The sequence below is a fragment of the Alexandromys fortis genome, unplaced genomic scaffold (assembly GCF_014885135.2).
Source record: "Alexandromys fortis isolate MF-2015 unplaced genomic scaffold, M_Fortis_MF-2015_v1.1 scaffold_72, whole genome shotgun sequence".
Classification (NCBI taxonomy): domain Eukaryota; kingdom Metazoa; phylum Chordata; class Mammalia; order Rodentia; family Cricetidae; genus Alexandromys; species Alexandromys fortis.
In genome coordinates, this window is record NW_026067969.1 from 7,640,892 (window position 1) to 7,660,950 (window position 20,059).

Sequence of the window (20,059 nt, forward strand, 5' to 3'; positions counted from 1 at the left end):
AAATTAAAAAAAAATGGTGCCGTGACTATGTGGCAACAAACGCTTTGGGGACCCACTCAAGCCATTCACAGCCCCTGAACATTTATACATGGGAAAAACCAAAGCCCAGAGAGGGCAAGGTACCTGCCCAGAGTCACATAGACAGTTAGAAGCAGCATTCTGATTGGATCCTGAGCTCCTGCTTTCTTAGGGGTGGGGGTGCAGTGGCTAGGCACCTCGACTCTCTCTTTCTCTCTCTTTCACACACAAACACACACACACACACACACACAAACACACACTCTGCCCCTGAATTCTCAACTTTCTGAATTTGAGACGCCTCTTTAAATGAGTTAGTATATTAAAGCTCCTGGAGCCATGCCTAGCACGTTACACTTCTGCAATAAATATTAGTGGCTTTTATTATCTCATGATCAATGTGCACAGAGCATCTGGAGGTGGTTTTTATCTTCCACCCGGAGCATTATGCCTGTGTGTCCTCTGTACTGGGAGGACACCTTCCCTTTTGCACACACAGTAAGAGCTTATGGTGTAGCTAACCGCCGGCTCACTTTCCTCGCCATGTAAAAATACCCATTGCCTTCACTAAGAAGCCAGCGGCTCCTCTCCCACATATTCCAATACCACCAATACCTCCTATGTCTCTGGGGAGACGAGGAGAAGGGGCTGGGTGCAAAGGGCTGGCCTTCTCCAGGAAGCTCTCCTGACTGTTCCTTCTCTCGCCAGCCTGCAGGGGCTCCTCCCTCAGGGCTTCTCCAGACTCAATTTACCACCTTCGATTCAGTCACTCATGAGCCAGGCGCAGGGATCAGAGGAGGTTCAGACCCCATGTGCCCTCCAGGGGTGTCTGTGACCATGGCTTGATTCTCAACCTCTCTGGGGACATGATCCCTTTGGAGCTCTGACAAAGACTGAGGCCACAGTTTCTGGGGATCCGGGAATTGGTGATTCATGGTGAAGGACACCTGCCTGGCCCCTGGCCCCACCCCTAGTCTGTCCACCTGTCACAGCTAAGGTCTGCTCTGTGAAGTGGATGTATATACAGAGGCAGGAAAAGCCAGTGAGCTGGGCCATGCCTTTGGGACAAGCCTGTCACCACAGAGCCTTGGGACCTCCTGGCAGAGCCAGAGCTCAGGCCCTGAGAGGCTCTACTTCCTCTTCATGATTACACACACAGAATGGAGGCAACCCAGGCCGTAGCAAGCTCCCCACCAGGTGGGCCAGCAGCCCGCAGGTGCCTTATCATCACCTTCAGCCATGCCCTCACATGCAGCCTCTGAAGCCGTGAGGGTGGCTGCTGAGTTCACCGTGCAGATGTAGAAACAGACGTGGTTAGCAAAGACCCCATCTTAAGGTGACACGGGGAGCGGGGATGGAGGGAGTGTGTTGGAGACAACCTGGGGCTGGGTGGCTGTGGGTTGAATGTCCTACAACACTCCTTTCCTGGTAAGCAAGAATGGTAGCTAGGTGCCTGTCACACTCGCTTCCGACCCATCAGGAGACATTGTGCCCTGAGCATCTCCAAGCCCTGTCCTCTGATTGTGTGCCATCAAGGTTCCCCCAGCCAACCTGGAGAGAGGTTCAGCATCTCCCAATCCAGGATGTCATCCTGATGGATTGGGCACAAGTCTTCCCAGGGGAGTGGGGACAGAAAGGACAGAGAGGCAGAGGGTGGAGGGAGTGGCAGGGTCCCTTGGAGCCCGTGTGGCAAGGGAGCTCAGCGATGGAGCAGGCCGCTCTTGGAGGAGAATTAGTCTTCAGAGATCAACTCTAAAGATGAAGAGCTGTTCGCTTTTATAGGCTGCGGCTTACGTGCCTCGCAGAGAAATCGCCCAAGATAATAAGGGGGCCTGGGCCAGGCGGCCAGCGCTGTGCCTCGGGCTGGAGCTTATTAATCAGTCCTTGGTCAGGCAGAGCAAGGTGCACCCCAACCTTCCCGTACAAGGCAAGGGGGGGCGGGCAGTGCCGAGCCTCCCAAGGACAAGGCATACTGCCTAGAAGGAACCAGAAACCTGAGTCAGGAGATGGGGTTGAAGGCCTGCATGTTCCCAGCTAAAGGGATGGCTTTGATCCCTGCAATAGGGGTCAAAGGCCGCCTTCAAAGACTCTGGCGGGACTTGCCAGAGAGTGGGCACGTAAAGGCGCTCACTGGCAAGGCTGACGGCCTGAGCTCAGTGCCTGGAACCACGTAAAGAAGGAGAGAACCGGCTCCCAAAAGTTGTCACCTGGCGTACACACGCGCCGTGGCAAGCCTCACCCCACTGCCCACCACACAAAGTAAATAAAGATGAAAAAAGAAATGAAACACTTGTCCAGTGGAAGGCGAAGTGGAGCCTGCCCCAGGAGCCTGTCATCTCCATGGGGAGGTGACATTCATCCAATATACTTTTTGGAGACACCAGCCCTTGAGGACTTGGGTATCTTGAGGAGAAAAAGCTTCAAGCCCTAGGAACCCCATCCCTGCATATGGCAGACATCCCCCCACCTTCTTGATTCCTCTGGCAGCCCAGTCCCATGGGTCCTAGACAGAAAGCCTCATCTTGGCCACCAGCCCGAATTCGGAGGTCTCTCGTGGGTCAGAAAGGCAGGGTGTCAGGGCCAGCAGTTGTGGCTGAACTTAGTGGGGGGCCAGTGTTGCTGACTTCACACTGGAGATCTGGGGTGCTCCGGCTCTCTGGGAGGTCTTAGGAGCAGCCGCTGAAGATGCCCAATGTGACAGAGATACTGTGGGAGTCACCTGCTCCATCCTTCCTGAGGTCAGGACCCTACCCTCTCAGTACAGGGAATCCTCGGCTTGGTTCTCGCGGTGCTGGCAAAGGGTTTCCATGCATGTCTGTGAAGGGCCCCAGATCCTGGCCTCCACCACATGGCTCCCTTGAGCCTTAGCTCTGCACCCCCAACCTGGCAGCATCCCCATCACCTACCTCAGAGTCACTGAGTGTCACCCGTGATCTGAACAAGGAGCAGAGAGGACCCTGGCCCCTTACACCCCTCCAGATCCACATACTTGGAAGCTTAGCCACATTTGAGTGTCTGCTGTTCCCTCCTCAGGGCCACACCTACTCAGGCCCCTCTCACCAAAAGTCACCACAGCTCTGTGTGACCCTCCATGCCCACCTCTGGAGGTCTGGGAGACTCAAGCTGAAGAGGTGACCCCAGTGGTCTCTTCTTCCCTCCCCCAAGTCTGATGTGGTGACTTCGCAAACTCTAGTGAATGAGAAGAGAGAACTCTTTCTTGTATGGCAGCCACTATGGCCTGTGGCAGCTCCTGACTTGTGGGTTTGTCCCCAGGGGACTTCATGTTCCCTGAGGCACAGGCTGCATCTCCTGGCGTGATGTAGGGTCTCCATAAATAGCCATGGAGTGAATTAAATTCGACAAGGATTGAGGTTAGACCTCAGGAAAGACTTCCCAAACAGCATAGCTCGCGTGCATTCTGGAAAGTTTCTAGGAGTTGTCAAATAACTGAACCACGGAGCTGGGCATGGCTGGAGGCTGAGTGCTGGGGGGTGACTTGGGGTGACTGTCACTCCCTCCGATGGTTCAGGGTGACGTCTTTCGGACATCCCAGGACCCGAAGCCGGTGTGTGGTTCTAGAGTCTTATGTGAACACCTGGCAAACATCACTGCAGTATCTTCTTGCCCCAAGGTACACAAGACCCTTCCTGTGCTGGGGGAGGGGGGGCAGGAAGAAACCCTAATGAAGTTGGGGTCTGCCACTTGGCCAAGGTCATTCATCCAACGTAGAGCCAGTTTGGGAACACAGCCAGGCAGGGTGGGTCCACGGAGATCCCCAGGAGTGGACAGGCCTGGACATGAGGAAGGGTGACTGAGCCCTGGGGAATAACGGCTCTCTCCCCTTTCCCTTCCCCTTCCCCTTGCCCATCTGCTCAGGTCACTGGTTTGGTCCCTGAGTTGGGGTGGGGGTGAGGGTGGGCAGCGGCCTCATCTATTCTATCTGCCAGCCTCCTAATGTGGTGTGACCGAGAAGCAAGAGGCAAGGGTGTGAGTTACGCTGGGTGCTGGGGTGCCGTCCTGGTGGGTTCTCCTGGCAGTAGGTACCCCACCCTGGAAGCAAAGAGGAGAGCCGTGACACAGGACAGCCTTTTGTGGGCACATAGCACTCAGAGGGGCGCAACCCCAGCAGAAGTTCACTTGACTCTCGTTAGCTCACCTCGTTAAGTGAGGAAGAACAGGGGATAGTGGTCCCATTTTACAGATGCACCAGCGAGAAGCAGCAACTTAGCAAGAATCACACAAGCATGCCAGAGACCAAGCTAGAACTAGGATGAAAGGGGAAGGCCCCAGCAGAGCCAAGGTTCAACTCTCTCCCTCCTCCCTCCTGCTCCATGTGGCACATAGGAAAGACCCGGCCTCCAGGCTAAGAAAACAATGGGCACAAGACCCAGTCCGGTGCCTACTGGGCCGCTATTTAATGATGGAAGGGGTATTCGATACCCCCATACCCAGCGTAGATGGCTGAGCTCTGCCTGGTGCAGCTGGAAGCTGGTCCCTGGGGCAGCAGAACCTGGGAGGCCACACCTGGCCCAGGACACCTTGAAGTGCCATTTGTTGCGGACTCTTCCAGAAGCTCCCATCCCTCCTCTCCCGCGTTCCTCCTGGCCAATCATCAAGTAGCTGACCTCAGCCGCTGACCTGGGCTTCTGGGCCAGGGGCACCTAAGGAAGGCCTTGGGGGAACTCAGAGGGGAGAAGGGATCTAGAGCCAGGGCTTCAATAAACAAACCCGCCTAGACCAAGAGCCTAGCCCCAGGAATCTGGGGAGGCCTCCCAGAAGAGGTGGCCTCATTTCAATCCCGGGGAGGGTGTGTCTGCATGTGGAGTGTGTTGGGGGCCTGGTGGTGCCCATCAAGTGCGAGAGCAAAGCTTGGAAGGGGGCTGGAGCCCAGGGAGGGAAAAACAAGCAGCCAGGATCCATAAGATGCCAAAGGAGGAAAGACTGGACCAGGTAAGGGAGCGGGGGGGGGGGGGGGAACCTTGGGGACAATTCCTGACATTACCACCACCGCTTCTTTAAGATCTCAGCAGGAAGGGCCCTGTCACTGGGGCACACAGGAACAGTCAAGGAGGGGATAGACCACCCAGGAAGGCAACGGAAAGGGACTGGTTAGAAGAACAGAAGAGTCCTTGCTCTCTGGCCCACAGTGCTGTGTGGCTTGGGTCTATTTCTCAACCTCTCTGATCCTCATCTGTGATGTGGAAACGTATACTTGCAAAGAGTCTCCGACTAGGAAGTGAAGTAGCATCAGGGTTTCGCAAACTGTAGTGAGCCAGTCCCCCTGCCCGACCGGTGCCACTCTGGAAAGAAAAGCAGGTTGCAGCTTTGAAGAGTGAGGAGCGGGCCTCGGCCACCCCCTCCTTCTCTGGTGGCAAATGCTCACTGTTCCTTCCCCAGTGACATCTGTCTGGGAGAAATTTAAAATTTAAAACGGGCAGCCCCATTATCTGCTCTCCTTGGCGAATGGCCTCCTCAACACGCCTGTCTATCCCGGTCCCTTGATGGCTCAGCCTGGGGCAGTCCTGCGGCCACCCCTCTGCCGGAGACACTGGATGCCCAGCCCCTCAGCAGCCCCTCCCTGCTCTGTCCCAGCTGGTGCAGTGCACAGCCCTGGGCACCCTTCAAGCCGGGCCACTTTACCGTCCCTGTAGAGGCTGTAGGGAGAGAGGACCAGGTAGATCGGGGTTCAAATCCCTGCAGGGCTGCATGGCCTCGGGCGGCAGCTGGACCTCTCTGAGCCTAGCTCTCCTGGTCTTAAAGTCGGAGAAGCACAGTGTCCAGGCTTCTAATAGGAGATTAATATTTTCTGATTTACTGGTCCCCCTATTGGGTTTGGGTAAAGAGGGAGATGAGGAGGGGGAGAGGTGGCCCTGGGGGGCAGGTCCTGATCTTGAAGCCCTGGAGGATGTGCTGGGCGCCTGGCATAGCTGAAGACTTGCAAGTGCGGAGAACGCCCATTGTGGCTGTGGGCGAACGGGACTCAGCACGGGGATCATCTGTCAGCTGTCCCCAACTGAAGGGCTGCTCCACAACCAACTATAGGTCCTCTCTTCGCCCTACATGAGCGAGCACGGGGGTCTCCGATGGGGGTGGGGACTGTTGCAGCGAGTGCCTCCTGCAGGGAGCCCCGAGTTCAAGTCTCCATTGAGGCAGGAGGAGAGCCAGGTGCCCCCGGCCCCCGCCAGTCCTGCACAAGCTCCCCAAACTCCAGCCCCCGCACCCGTGGGTACCTGCGGTTTGTCGCGCGGTCGGTCCTCAAGTTGGGACGCGCCGCCTACGGTCTTCCACCGCTCGTGGACCATCTTCCCGTAGGACCCGCGGGGCCGCGGGGTGCGGCCGAGCACAAGAAAGGTGCAGGGTGCGCGGGATGCGCTGTGCGCGCGAGAGGCCCCTTTGGTGCCGGGGACCACGGGCGACCCGGGAGCGGCTGCCGCCAGCAAGGCTGCGTGTGAGCGCGTGTGATCGCGGGGAGCGCGGGCGCGAGCCTCCAAGAGCCGCCCGCGCCGCGCCGTCCCCGCGTCCCGCTCCCGCGCCTCCCGCGCGCTCCTCCCTCCGCCTTCCTCCTCCTCCCGTCTCAGTCTCCGCGTCTTCTCCGTCTCGGACTCTCAGGGCCTTTTATTACTCCCCGCAGCTCCCCGGGCACGCGCGCGCGCGCCGGGCGGGCTCCCAGAGTGACTCCCGCTCCAGCCCGGTCGCGGGTGGCGGGGACTAGTCAGCAGCAGCCGGCGCGACGGCAGCCACCGGCTCCCCGAGGAGTCCGCGCGTCCTGCGGCGGCCCGCGCAAACTTCCTCTCGGGCGGGACTCGCCAAAGTCCCCGGGTGCCGGGATCATCCCCGAGAAAGGGGCTGGGAGGAGACCGGGTGCCCCGTGCGGGACTCCGGGGGTCCAGGTCCCGGGGCAAGTGTGCACGTGGCCCGCTAGTCTCCAGCCCCGGGGACTCCGCAGCCGGACTCCTGCACACCACACGACACCCGTCGGTCCGGGGTCCCCACCGACGCTCTCCCCGAAAGCTGGTTTAGAGCAGTCCCGACCGCGAGGGGAGGGATCTGAGCCACCCCAGTGGGGGCTTCTTAGTCGTCCCTCCCACCAGCAGCACTTTTTAAAGCGTTTAATCCGCCCGAGCAGCCTTCGGAAGTAATTGACAAAGTCCTTAATCTGCGCGGTTAACGAGCTGCTGTTGTGGCTCCGACCGCGTGGCTCCCACGCGCCCCACGCCGGGCCCCGTCGGCCGCCCTTCCCCCAGTTCCGCAGAGATGCCCAGGCCCCCCGCTACTCTCTAAAGCTGTTTTTCCGGCTCCGGGCGCTCTGGCCGCCGTGCTGTTCCCTGGCACAGTCTTCCTCTCTCTCCCACCGGCTGCCAGTCTGTCTCCACGTCTTTGTCCCTCGTCTCGTCCCTCTAGGCGCCTGGCAGGCTTAGGGCGGGTCTCGTGAGGGTGGGGCCCGAGCCTGACATGGGATCAGAACTGGAGTGGCCACATGCCCTCCCGGACTGTCACCAGCCAGAAACTGGGTCTGGCCGTCAGCACGCACTTCCCGTGCTTTAGCCGGTTGGCATCTCCCGCGGTCCCAGTCCGGCGTCTCACCAGCAAGCTGCCGGGGGTTACTGGGGTTAGGTGCTCCACGGGAAGCCCCTGTGCCCCCCAAATCTCCCCGTCATTTAAGAGGGCTGTAGTGATCTCAGACCTAGGCAAAAGACTGTGTGGTTACTGACCGCTAAACTCTTGACTCAGTTTCCCCTTGTATCCAAAGGGTTAACAGCACCTCATTCCTAGGGCTTTTGGGGGGTTCTGAGGCAGGGAAGTACATAGGCATCTGAGGAGTAACACTTCCCTGCTGTAACCTGGGCGACTTCAAGCTCTCTCGGAGTCTCAGCTTCCTCATAGAGCAAAGCAAGGAGACCCCAGAGCTATGGGGCTCTCTGGTCCCTCACAAGAAGCAGGTGAAGGGGTCTCTGATTCCATAGCGCGGGAGAGGATTTTGACTTCCAGTAAAGTGTACGCTAAAAATCACCCTGGGCCATCCTGAACGAGAGTCTGGTGAAGGGGGTCCAAAGGTCCCGGGGTGTACAAGGAGGGCAGTCAGCCCCTTTGGGGCGGGCATACTCGGTTCAGGGCCCCTGCTTTGATGGTTAGGCCAGGGAAGCCAGGCACTGAGTGGGAGACACAGTGAACTTGAGCAGGTGCGCTTAGGAGCCTTCAGGACATCCGCGCCTGGGCTTGTGGAAGGACAGGTAAACGGGGGCCACCTAGCGGCTCCTCCTGGCAGTGTTTGCTGGTGGGACCGGTTACCTACTCAGCAAGAGTTCTCGAGTCTCCCGCCTGCTGGGGTGCAGATGGCAGGGGTGAGTGGTAGCCCTTACTCCAGAGTGGTAACTCTGAAACAGTGCTGTTGGTTCAGGTGACACCAGGAGGATCAGCGGTGGACTAGGGTTGGCAAGAGCACCCCCAGTCCTCGTCCACTGCAATCACGCCCTGCATACTGGGTTTACAGCTGAGATGAACCAGCAACCCAGAACCCAGAGAGGGAGTGGCCACATCGCAGACCAGCACCTTGCCCTTACAAAGCGGATGGGGCCAAGCATCAGGGACAAGGCTGTGCTCAGCATCCTGGCCCCTGCAGAAGCAGCCTTTTAGGCAGCTCAGGGACCAGGCAGGGCCTCAGGGAAGACAGAACCCAGTATGCACAAAGAGAAACAAAGATTTAGTTCAGAGCTGTCTGCACCCTGGTCCCTCCACTCTGGCTCACCACCACTTTGGAGTCCTGTCTCTTCCTCCCGCAGTCCCTTGGGTGTGATGACTCCAATCACCAGGCAGCAATAGCCTGGAAATTTTAGCTGAGATTCTAGAGAGAGGGTCTGACCGGGCCCTCCTCATCAGTCACAGATTGTCGACTGACCCAAGGTGGCTGTCCTCCATGGAGACCTCAGTACAGTTCAGTGAGGGGACATGGAGGGCCACAGGAGAGGGCCAACACACCCTGGGGCCAGCGCAGGAATGGCACTCTACGGAGTAACACCCTTCTATCCACCTATCTCCTGTGGGGGGCCGGGGTTCCCCCAGCTACCCTGATCAAAGCTATTTTCAGTCTCATTCACGGATGATGGAACAGACTCAGAAATACAATTAAAACCTACCTGCCAGCCTAAAACAATGCAATTAATGCCGAGTCGTCTTTTACTAAGGGTTTCTCACATGCTGAACACCGACGCCGTTCATCTGCAATATCAACAGATCTCACTGTCTCCTCTCCGAAGACCCGTGAGTGGTATTAATAACCTCATTTTAAAAATGAGGCAACTGAAGCTCAGAGAGGTTCAATACCTTGACTAAGATCACACAGCAGTTGCTAGGTCCAGAACTGGAACCCAGGGCTGTGCTCTACTGCAGCCTACCCCTCCTGTGTCAGTGTTTCCGGGTCAGCCTGAGATACCGGGAGAGCATTGCTGGACCCGGCAGGCAGCGTGGGGGGGGGGGGCTCTAGGACGTGATTCGCGTGTCAAATGTGCCTTCTCTGGAGGCCTGGGGGCTGCTGGCCAAGAGGTCAGGACCTCTGGCCCTTGTCCGTCCGCCTCTCCCCGTACACTGCCCAGGGCATTTCACTCCTGGTAAAGCGGTTTCAACTCACCTCTGACAGTCACATTTATCATTAAAAATAAATCCATCCTGGCTCCCCTTGGCACAGGAAGGCTCTGTGCAGTGATTCAGTGGGCTTGTCACCCTCGTGGTTAGGCGCGGGGAACCGAACAACTGGATGGTCTCCAGCGCCAGCGTCTCATTTTCTGCACTGGAGCCAGAAATGTACAGTGGGCTGACATTTAATTTAGAATCCAACATACCTTGACACAAACTCATAATACAAAGGCGGGGGCGGCTGGGGGCTGCCAAGCTGGGCAGGGATGGGGGAGTCCGAGTGACAGGATGGATTTCTTTCTTTTTCTTTCTTTCTTTTTCTTTTTTTCTTTTTGCTTTGTCAACATGATGACAAGCCAGAGACTGCCATCAAAGGCAAGAATTAGCAGGGACCGTGTGTGTGTGTGTGTGTGTGTGTGTGTGTGTGAAAGAGAGAGAGAGATGCTGTGTGCCCATGCCCTGAGTCCACCGAGGTGGCATCTTCGGCGATCAGATATCACTATACCAGAGAAGTGCGTGCCAAGGCTCAGGTGTCACCCAGAGCTGACTAGCACGATCCTGACACACTTGGATGGCATCCACACCTCTCATTTGTCTCCCCACTTCGCCCAGATCCTCGGACACAGACTCAGCGCTCGGTAAATACAGAGCAGGAAGGAAATGTGTCATTTCAAACATTTCAGCAGAGTCTCTCAGGAGGAAGCCTGGGTTTTATTGGACAGGACAGTCTGATGGACCATTTAGTTGTCGGAATTGGGGTTCACTAGGCTGAGGAGGTGGCTTGTTCTGTAAACACGAGGATCTGAGTTTGGATCCCAGCACCCACATAAAAGCCGGGTGCAGCACACCTGTATTTCCAAGCACTGGGGTACGGAGACAGGCTTCCTGGGTCTTTCCGGCCGGCTAGCCAGCATTACCAAAATAGCAAGCTTCAGGTTCAGTAAGATCATCATCTTAAAAGATCATACACACACACACAGACACACACACTCATCAATTGGAGGCTCAAGGATCACTGGGGAGGAAGGGGTAGAGTGCAAGGGACACAAGAAACACGGTTTGGACGGGACAGAGAGAGATGTGCCCCCTGGAGGGAGTGGGGAAGCTGGGCAGAGCAGGCCTGGTGGAAGTGAGGTGGTGTACTTCTCAGGAGCTTGGCACCCCACAGGCTGTGAGTAGAGAAGGCAGGAAAGAGAAGAAGTGGGGAGGGAGGAACCCCAGAGTTCACCACTAGGCAGAAAAGCCAAGCAGGGAGGCCCCAGCCTGGCTTTTTTGAGTGTCTGCCATGTGCCCAGCCTCTGAGGGTCCTTCTTATTCCCACATGCCAGGAAGAGATGGGGGAAATCCACGGAGGATAGCACCTGTTCAAGTTGAGCATCTTTAAAACGCCGCAGTGAGAATTTAAACTCCCCAGCCAGACACCAGATTCTACACTTTAAACTATTTAATTTTATTTACAATCCCTGGGGGCTGGAGCAGGAACCTGTGCCATGGAGCACTTGTGAAGGTCAGAGGGCAACCCTGTGGAGTCAGTTTTCTCTTTCCACCTGTGTGTGTGTCCTGGGGATGGGTGCAGATACCAAAGGTTGGTCTCTGATGTCCCTCCTCAGTTTCTACTTTGTTTTCTGTGATAGTCTTCACTAGGACCTGAGGCCCACCTTTCAGTGGCCAGTGACCCCCAAGGATTCCCCTGTCTCTGCATCCCCCAAGAGGGGATTAAATGGAACACACCATTTTGTCTAGCCTTTATCTTTGATGTTTGTTTGTTTGTTTTTTGTTTTGTTTTAGACAGAGTTTCTTTGTGTAGTCCTGGCTGTCCTGGAACTAGATTTGCAGATCAGGCTGGCCTCGAACTCACAGAGATCTGCTACCTCTCTGCCTTCCGAGTGCTGGGATTAAAGGCATGCACCACTACTGTCCGACTTGCCCAGCTTTTCGTGTGAATTCTGGGTCTCAAACTCGAGTCTTCATGCTTGAGAGCACTTAGTAAGAGCCGTCTCCCAGCTCAAATGTGCAGGCCTTTCTTTAAACAATGATTTGTTAGTTTTTATTTTGTGCATATGAGTATTCTGCCTGCTTGTGTGTACAGTGCCTGCAGAGACCAGAAGAGGGTATCAGATCCACTGGAAATGGAGTTACAGATGGTAGTGAGCCACCACGTGGGTGCTGGAAATTGATCCCTGATCCTCTGCAAGAGTAGCCCAAGCTCTTACCTGCTGAGCCGTCTCCCCAGTTCCAAATCTGTAGATCTTTTTAAAAAATGTTTTTATCAATTTATTCAACCAGTTAATACAAAATTATGCATATGCTGAAACAGATAAACATTCCTTAATGTTTTTCTCAGTCTCACATCTGGTTGTTATGTATAATTAGGACATAGTAATTTATCTTTTTTAAAATACTAACTTATTTATTATGTATATAGTGTTCTGTCTGCATGTGTGCCTGTAGGCCAGAAGAGGGCGCCAGATCTCATTACAGGTGATTGTGAGCCACCATGTGGGTGCTAGGAATTGAACTCAGGACCTCTGGAAGAGCAGCCAGTGCTCTTAACTGCTAAACCATCTCTCCAGCCCCAGTAATTTACCTTTCTTTTCTCAGGGTAGAAAGCGCATGGGTTCGACTTCAGTTGAGAATCAGATAAATCAGTGACCTCAGTTCAAATACCTATGTGTAGACACAGGCCAGGGATTGACAGTTGCCATACAAACCTTAAGGGGAGTGTTGTCCAGCACGCCAATCATCATAAGGCCATCTCTGGCACTTTGGACTCCTACCTGGTCACGTTCCCCTCAATGTTTCAGCTGATCTTGATTCACCTTGCCTTTCCTTTTCTGGACAAGGTCTTCTGCAGCTGTGGCTAGCCTTGAGCTCACTGTCTAGTCAAGAACGACTTTTTTTTTTTCATCTTCCATGTCGTCGTCACCCCCCCCCACCTCCCTAGTGCTGGATTCGTACTACCAGGCCTGGTTCGTGTGGTGCTGGGAATGGGACCCTCCCCACATGCTGGGTGAGGGCTTCACCGACTGAGCCACATCCCAGCCCTGCTATGTCTTTTCTTAGATATTTGAAGTGTGACCCGTGCGCTGCATCTTAGGGGCCCGGTTTCCCTTGCTTGTCATTGGACCGCACAGTCCATCTGCCTGTGTGTGTGTCCTTGGCTCAGCCCTTCCAACTGACCATACTGACCGTCCCACCTGTGGCTCTGCTGCTGCTGTCTCTAAATCGGTGGGTCTCTCTGGTCTGCTTCTGTTCAGGCTGGAAGGAATGGTGTGAGCTGCTCTGAGCGCTTGTGCGCATGCTCTTGGTGCACACGCACCTCGTGCATAGCCTCGGGCACTCAGCAGGATCATAGAGTGGGAGGGGCTCTAAGTCCAAAAGAACTTGCCCAGTTGCTGTGTGGTAGCTGCTCCACCACTCACCCTCGCCCACAGAGGGCAGAGGCCAAGCACCTTCCTCCCTTCTCCACTGCTCAGCGGGAACCTGGGTGGCATCGTGAGCCCAGGTGCACCTGTTACTCTGTTCCCTGGCTCCTCGGCCATCACCTCAGCACACCCACACCCTGCAGGGCAGTGTGCCTCATCCAGGGTGGGTCCTTAGACTGAGGGGAGGGGTGTCTGTCTCCAGGGAAGCCCGCCCCCAGGGGCGCCCTCTTTCAGTGTTGCCTACACCAGAGGGCCGGTGTGAATGCTGTGGCAGGGCAGACAGCTCAGCGGTCACTGCGCCTCTGAGGAGGTTGACGCCTGGGTCAGCAGTGTCAGTGGGAAGGAAGGGCACGTCAATCATCTCCTTCCAGTCAGGTGGGCTTCAGTGCCCAGCCCCCACTAATGCCACTGCACTGGTACCCCTCCCCAAAGCTGCCTGGGTTCTTTCCTGTGCATCTAGACCAATCCCCACTCCCACAGGCAGGGAGACTTGCAACTCCACAGTCCCTTCCTTCCATGTCACCATCCACTCAGGCATGGCTGGCTGGCTTCTGTCTCCCAGCTTGTCTTGGTTTTGGGGGTTTGTGCTCAGACCCTCAGTTAAAGTGACAGGTGACGCTGGGCAGTAACAGCACCCTAACCTCACAGAGGTTTCAGCTGACCCCTCGAGCCCTCAGTATTTGGAGGCATCTCTCCAGCTCTCTCTTCTGCTGCGTCCCTCCCCACACACAGGCAATCTGCCAGCAAACACCTTCAGCAAATATTTATTAAGCGCTCTATGTGGAGTTTAAGCCCAGTGATGTTAGCTACAGTTAAACGGTGTGCATTTGAGAAAAATGGAACCAGGCACGAGAGAAGAATTGACCTTCGGGGTGTTGAGGGAGAGCTGTTGTAAGGGGGCCACCTAGACTTCCGAAATAACCACATAAAAACTGTATTAATTAAATCACTGCTTGGCCCATTAGCTCTAGCTTCTTATTGGCTAACTCTTACACAGTAATGTAACCCATCTCCATTAATCTGTGTATCTCCATGTGGCAGTGGCTTACCAGAAAGGTTCCAGCTCGTCTGTCTGGGGGGGGGATACATGGCTCCTCTCTGACTCCGCCCTCTTTTTCACAGCATTCGGTTTAGCCCCCTCCCCCCTCCCCCGCTGCCTAGCTCTGTTCTGCTATAGCCTCAAAGCAGTTTCTTTATTCATTAACCAACAAAAGCAACACATAGACAGAGGGACCTCCCACACTAGAGAACTCTCTCTCCAGGCACAGGGAGTAGCAGGTACAAAGGCCCTGGGAACCCAACAGAACTGGCAGACATTAGGGACAGGACAATGGAGAGAGAAGTTCAGAGACAGAAAGACGGCCTTGTGATGCAAGGCAGGGGACATGCTGGAATTTCACAGCAGTCACAATGGGAGCCATGGGAACACTGCATGCAGAGGTAGGTGAGCCAGCAGCCAATGGGCATCTTTGCCGGTTCCTGCAGGGGATCTAAGGGCATCTGGGGTAGCCCGCTATGGAGGCTGCCACTACTGCAGGAGGTGGAACAGCTCAGACTGCAGTGTTCAAAATTCAAAATGGCCAAGTGAACAGGTTTAGGGCAAGGCTAGGATGCAGCAAGGAGGCCTGAGAGACAGCGGAGGAGGGGAAAGGCTGCTGCAACCTGAAGCAATGTGAAGACCCAAAGGTAAGTTTTGGCTCACAGTTTTAGAGGAAACAGTCCATCATTGTGGATATTATGACCAACAGGAAGCAGAAAGAAGAGAATACAGGATGGAGCCAGGGCAGCACAGATCAGAAGAGGCACTCCTGCATTTCTCTCAGGTCTCTGAAGAACTACTGTTCCCAAAGCTGAGAGACTGTGTTGCAATCCTGAACCTAGCTGAGCTACCAGTCAGAAAACTAGATGCAGTTTAGTAAGCTGCTGTGCTGGGAATGGTTGTTACACAGCATGGTCACAGCCATAGTTGACTAATACACAAGCAGAGGGAAGCAGTATTTTTTTAAAATATTTATTTATTATGTATACAATATTCTGTCTGTGTGTATGTCTGCAGGCCAGAAGAGGGCACCAGACCTCATTACAGATGGTTGTGAGCCACCATGTGGTTGCCGGGAATTGAACTCAGGACCTTTGGAAGAGCAGGCAATGCTCTTAACCACTGAGCCATCTCTCCAGCCCAGGCAAGCAGTCTTATATAAAATCATGAAGATGACATCTAGAAACCATCTTTGTTACCAATTTAGAATACTTCTTTCACATCTGTTTTGTCTGCTTGTTTTCAGATAGGGTCTCCGGTAATCCAGGCTGGCCTGGAACTTGCTAAGTGGCCAAGGATGACCTTGAACTCCTGATCCTCTTACAACCCTTCCTCAAGTGCTTGGACTACAGCTTTGAGCCACCACAGTTGGGTTGTGCAGTGCTGGGCATGAAACCTTAGGCATGATGATGCCGGGAAGGCAGTCTACAACTGAGATCCCAGCCACTGCTGGGGACTGTAGTCATACTGCGATCCCAGGCAGAAACTCCTTAGGAACCCAAGCCTGGGTTTGCCAGTGTGCGGCCCCTTGGGGCTTAGATGGGAAAATAGCAGAACTCATTTCATCAATATTTAACACAGCCCAGCACAGCCTGTGTTGTCAGACCTCCAGCCTGTGGGCACTCAGAGTTTGCCTGCCACCAACCCTCCCCGCATTGCCTCCCTTTTGACCTCAGAGCCTCAGGGTCGTCTTCACATCTGGCCCTGTATGTCCAGCTCCCACGAGGCAGCCAGAGCCATGTGTGCAGTTTGGTTGGCATCACCTCTTCCTTCCTGCCACCATTAGTGAATTCTGATCTAACTGGTGTTTAGAGACTCTGCCAAGGCGTGACACCAGGCACGGGATTTGCTTGTGGGGTCACGTGGCATCAGTGTCCTTGTTGCAAGGGGGGTTCTTAGGCTGAGCAGGGGTGGCTTTTGTGTTTAACCACATCCACCATTGTGTTACCCAGTTGGGAAAAGGTCCCCATATTCTTTTTGGTTTTTGTTTTTCAAGATAGAGTTTCTCTGTGTAGCCTTGGCTATCCTGGAACTCTCTCTCTCTCTTTCTGTAGACCAGACTGGCCTTGGACTCAGAGATCCGCCTGCCTCTGCCCATCCCCAAGCGCTGGGATTAAACGTGGAAGTCACCCCTGCTCCCATATTCTTAGGCTTTTCAGATCACTCTTAAACAAGAGTAATTTTTTTTAATTTCTATTACATTTTATTCATTTACTGTGCACGTGTAAGTGTGTGCATGTGTGTGCATGCCTGTGTGTATATGTGTTCATGAGTGTATGTACTGTGTACATGCATGTGTACACTGTGCTCCACACAAGTCGAGGTCAGAGGACAGGCTTTTGGGAGTAAGTTTTCTCAGAGTCAAACTCAGGCCATCAGGCTGGGCTGCAAGCTCTGTTGTCCTTTGAGACTTCTAACCTACATGGCCATCAAAGACCTTCCAGAGGGTGTCTGGCCCGTGGCTTTAGGAAGCCTTTTAAGATGATTGGGGTCAGCAGGGGAACAGAGAAATACGAGCGGGAAATTCTGGCATCACCATGTTAAATATTCCAAACTTCCTGAATAATTAAGTCTGTTTGACGCTGGTATTCTGTGATGTGTATAGAGGGTGTCTGGGTGCCCGGAGCAGAGCTGAGTTTTTGTGGGTACCAACTCCTCCACCCTCTGCAAGGATCCACCTTTTAGTAAGGTTACCCCACTTACAGATGAGGGAACAGAGGCCCCAAGAGGCCACACAGGTTAGCCTGGAGCGCCCCCCACGTGTGGTCTGCCTAGCCTGGAGCACCCCCCACATGTGATCTGCCTAGCCTAAAGCTCCCTCCATGTGCGGTCTGCCTAGCCTGGAGCCCCCCACACGTGTGGTCTGCCTAGCCTGGAGCCCCTCATATACATGGTCTGCCTAGCCTGGAGCCCCCCCATGTGTGGTCTGCCTAGCCTGGAGTCCCCCACACGTGTGGTCTGCCTAGCCTGGAGCCCCACACACATGTGGTCTACCTAGCCTGGAGCCCACACACATGTGGTCTGCCTAGCCTGGAGCCCACACACATGTGGTCTGCCTAACCTGGAGCCCCCCACACGTGTGGTCTGCCTAGCCTGGAGCCCCCCACACGTGTGGTCTGCCTAGCCTGGAGCTCCCCCTCCCCTACGTGTGGTCTGCTTAGCCTGGAGCCCCCCCCCTTGGGTTCGGCCTACCCGGGGGCCCCCCATGCGTGTGGTCTGCCTAGCCTGGAGTCCCCCACACGTGTGGTCTGCCTAGCCTGGAGCTCCCCCTCCCCCACGTGTGGTCTGCTTAGCCTGGAGCCCCCCACGTGTGATTTGCCTAGCCTGGAGCCCCCCCATGTGTGTGGTCTGCCTAGCCTGGAGTCCCCCACATGTGCGGTCTGCCTCCAGAGTTGGAATGGCGGAGCTGCGTATTTGGAAAGCTGGCTTCTTTTTGGACATCTCTTTCCACTTTGTAGCTGTTGGTAAACAGCACCCCATGAACAGCCTGCTTCCCAGAACAGCCTCACACACCTAGGCCAGCCTCACTAATTATTCCCTTAGATGGATTCCCAGGAAGAGAATTACCGAGTCAAAGGGCAAGCCTGTCTTTAAGACATGCCGTTCCCTCGCCCAGCCCGGCCTTGCTTCTGCAGTTTCAGGATGTCTTTCCCACAGTGTCTAGAGCCCCGGATGGGTGGGAAGGCTCCAGCCTTGGCCTACCCGTGTCCTACGGTGATGGCTTTCTCTGCACCGATGACACGGGGCACCCTCTATCCCGACGTCCCGGGTCCAGTCCTGCAGCCCAGAAGACAGGCTGAGGCTGCACTGGGGCCGCCAGGAAGCAGGGCTGTGATGAAGAACTAAGCTTGCTGCAGCACACAGTAGGCTTGGCTATGAATGAATGAATGAATGAATGAGTGAGTGAATGAATGAATGAGGCCTATCTTCGCCTGCTCCCAGTTATAGAGCATCTCCCTGTGGAGCAGCCTCTCACCTGATGTCACAGGTGTCACAGACCCCCACAGGGGGCAGGCAGCTTGCTGCTGTGGAGGGAAGGGAGGTGGGAAGAAGATTCAGTGTCTGTTGCCAAATCCCTTCATCACTTTCATCTTCAGCTTCATCCCCGCCATCATTGTCAGTACCATCATCGCCATGATCATTGTCACCCATCATCTTCATCACCATCATTGTTAACTTCCTCTCTACTGTAACCCTCGTCACCGTCATTGTCAGCTTCATCTCCAACACCGTTATCATCACCACGGTCGTTACCACCCGCGTCGTCTTCATCATCATCACCACTACCTTTGGGGTCGACTGTATCTCCTAGAACTGTACCCTTCGGCAGACTCTTCTCATCTCAGAGGCCTGGCTTTCACCTGAAGAGCTACTTACCCCAGTCTCTCCAGCTGGGGTTGGCTGGCTCCTGCTTCCTCTGCCTGGCTGGTCGTCCCCCCCCCCCCCGCCCCTTGCCATGTGACTAGCCTAGAGCTTTGTTCTAACCAGTTTGTCTCTTGAAGGATACCAATACTCCACCCGTCCTTTGGGGCTTGCCGTGGGCTCCAGGCTGAAGGGACAGCCACTCTGACAAGGCCAGCTGCAGCTTGCCCCTCTCCCAGTCATCCCTGATGCCACCTAGAAGAATAAGTCACACAGCAACACGCTGCATCACCCACTCTGAACCCAGCAGCAGAGGGAGCAGACGCTGTCCCTTCCCTGTCACTCAGGTAATATGGGACCATCCAGGCTGTGAGTTGGGAGAAGGGCCTCCGGGGTGCCGCAGCTCATGACACCCTCCCCTTTCTGCCTAGCCTGCGTGTTTGAAGTCTCAGCTCAGAGAAGACAGCCATGTTAATCCTGTCCCGGGCTGGTGGTCACCCCACTTGGCGGGGGTGGGAGGAGGGGAGTGGGAGTGGAGCCAGCTGCCCAGAAAGCTCCTGCTGAATTGGGGTTGACAGCCAATGGCGTCGCAGCACCACCTGGAGATTATCTACCAGTGGCTAGCTCCCAGCAGCAGGCCCCAGCGCCCCAAAAGAAAGCAGCTAGCTATTAAAGAGATTCATGGGAAGGGGTGAGGTGTGAGGGAGGGCTAATCAAGCTGTCCTGATTGTAATTGTCCAAAGGTGCTGGCCTTGCTCATAAACAGCCGGCCTCACCCGGCCGCCTCGGCATCTCGGCAGGACTTCTCCCTGCTGGGACCATGCGAGGTAATGTTCTTTCAACATAACTCTATTTAAATTCACATTTCCATCATCCCCCAGAGGAGCTGAGAGAGAGCTGAGCTGCGTGGTATAAGCCGGCAAAGGATTAGATGGGGTGGGTGGTGGGGTTTTTTCCTTTTTCCTTTCCCTTAGTGATGGAGATGGGGCCATGGTGGTGCAGGAGGGTGGGGGCTGTTCTAGAATCCTGCAATGTCAAAACAGGAAGAGCTGCTAACAGCCAGTCAGCTTAGCCTTCTTGAAGTCCAGATAGGAAACTGAGGCCCGCAGGGGCCCTCAGCATGCCCAGAGCCCATCTGTGGCTCCTTCTCCAGGAGACCCTGGGGCCAATGACATGGAAGGTCATCTGGGAGAGGCCAAGGAAGGTCTTCAAGGGCCAGAGCTGGGTCTCTGCGCCTGCTCATTGCCTGGGGACCTGACTTTCCTCCAAGCCAATGGGTAAACAGGCAGGAGCCCCAAGAGACCCGGCTCCTTCCCGGCTGCTCTGCTGAGCCCAGGAGGTGACATAGGTCACCTTTCTCCAGCACAGCTGGTCCTCATTTCCTCCACAGGAGGCCTCTGGGAGCTGGCAAAGGCCATGGCTTCTCAGCAGACGATGAGAGGTAGGCGGGGCTTGTCAGGCTGACCAGGGCCCTGGCACAGGGGTGGATAGATTGGCCAGGAGTGTGGCTCCCTGGGGAGGGTGAAGTCTGTGTCACAGGCAGTGAGTGAGAGGGATCTGGAAGTTAAGGGGAAACTGCAGGCCA

General features: G+C 55.2%; 1 protein-coding gene across 1 annotated transcript in view; it reads right to left on the reverse strand.

Annotated features, from left to right (window-relative positions):
- The window catches only part of Fibcd1 (fibrinogen C domain containing 1), a 32,841-nt gene extending 26,521 nt beyond the window's left edge, over window positions 1-6,320 (reverse strand). Inside the window, exon 1 of the mRNA XM_050155397.1 lies at window positions 6,249-6,320. Within this exon, the coding sequence (XP_050011354.1) occupies window positions 6,249-6,320 (72 nt within the window). The remainder of the gene's footprint in view (window positions 1-6,248) is intronic.
- Window positions 6,321-20,059: the final 13,739 nt, after the last annotated feature.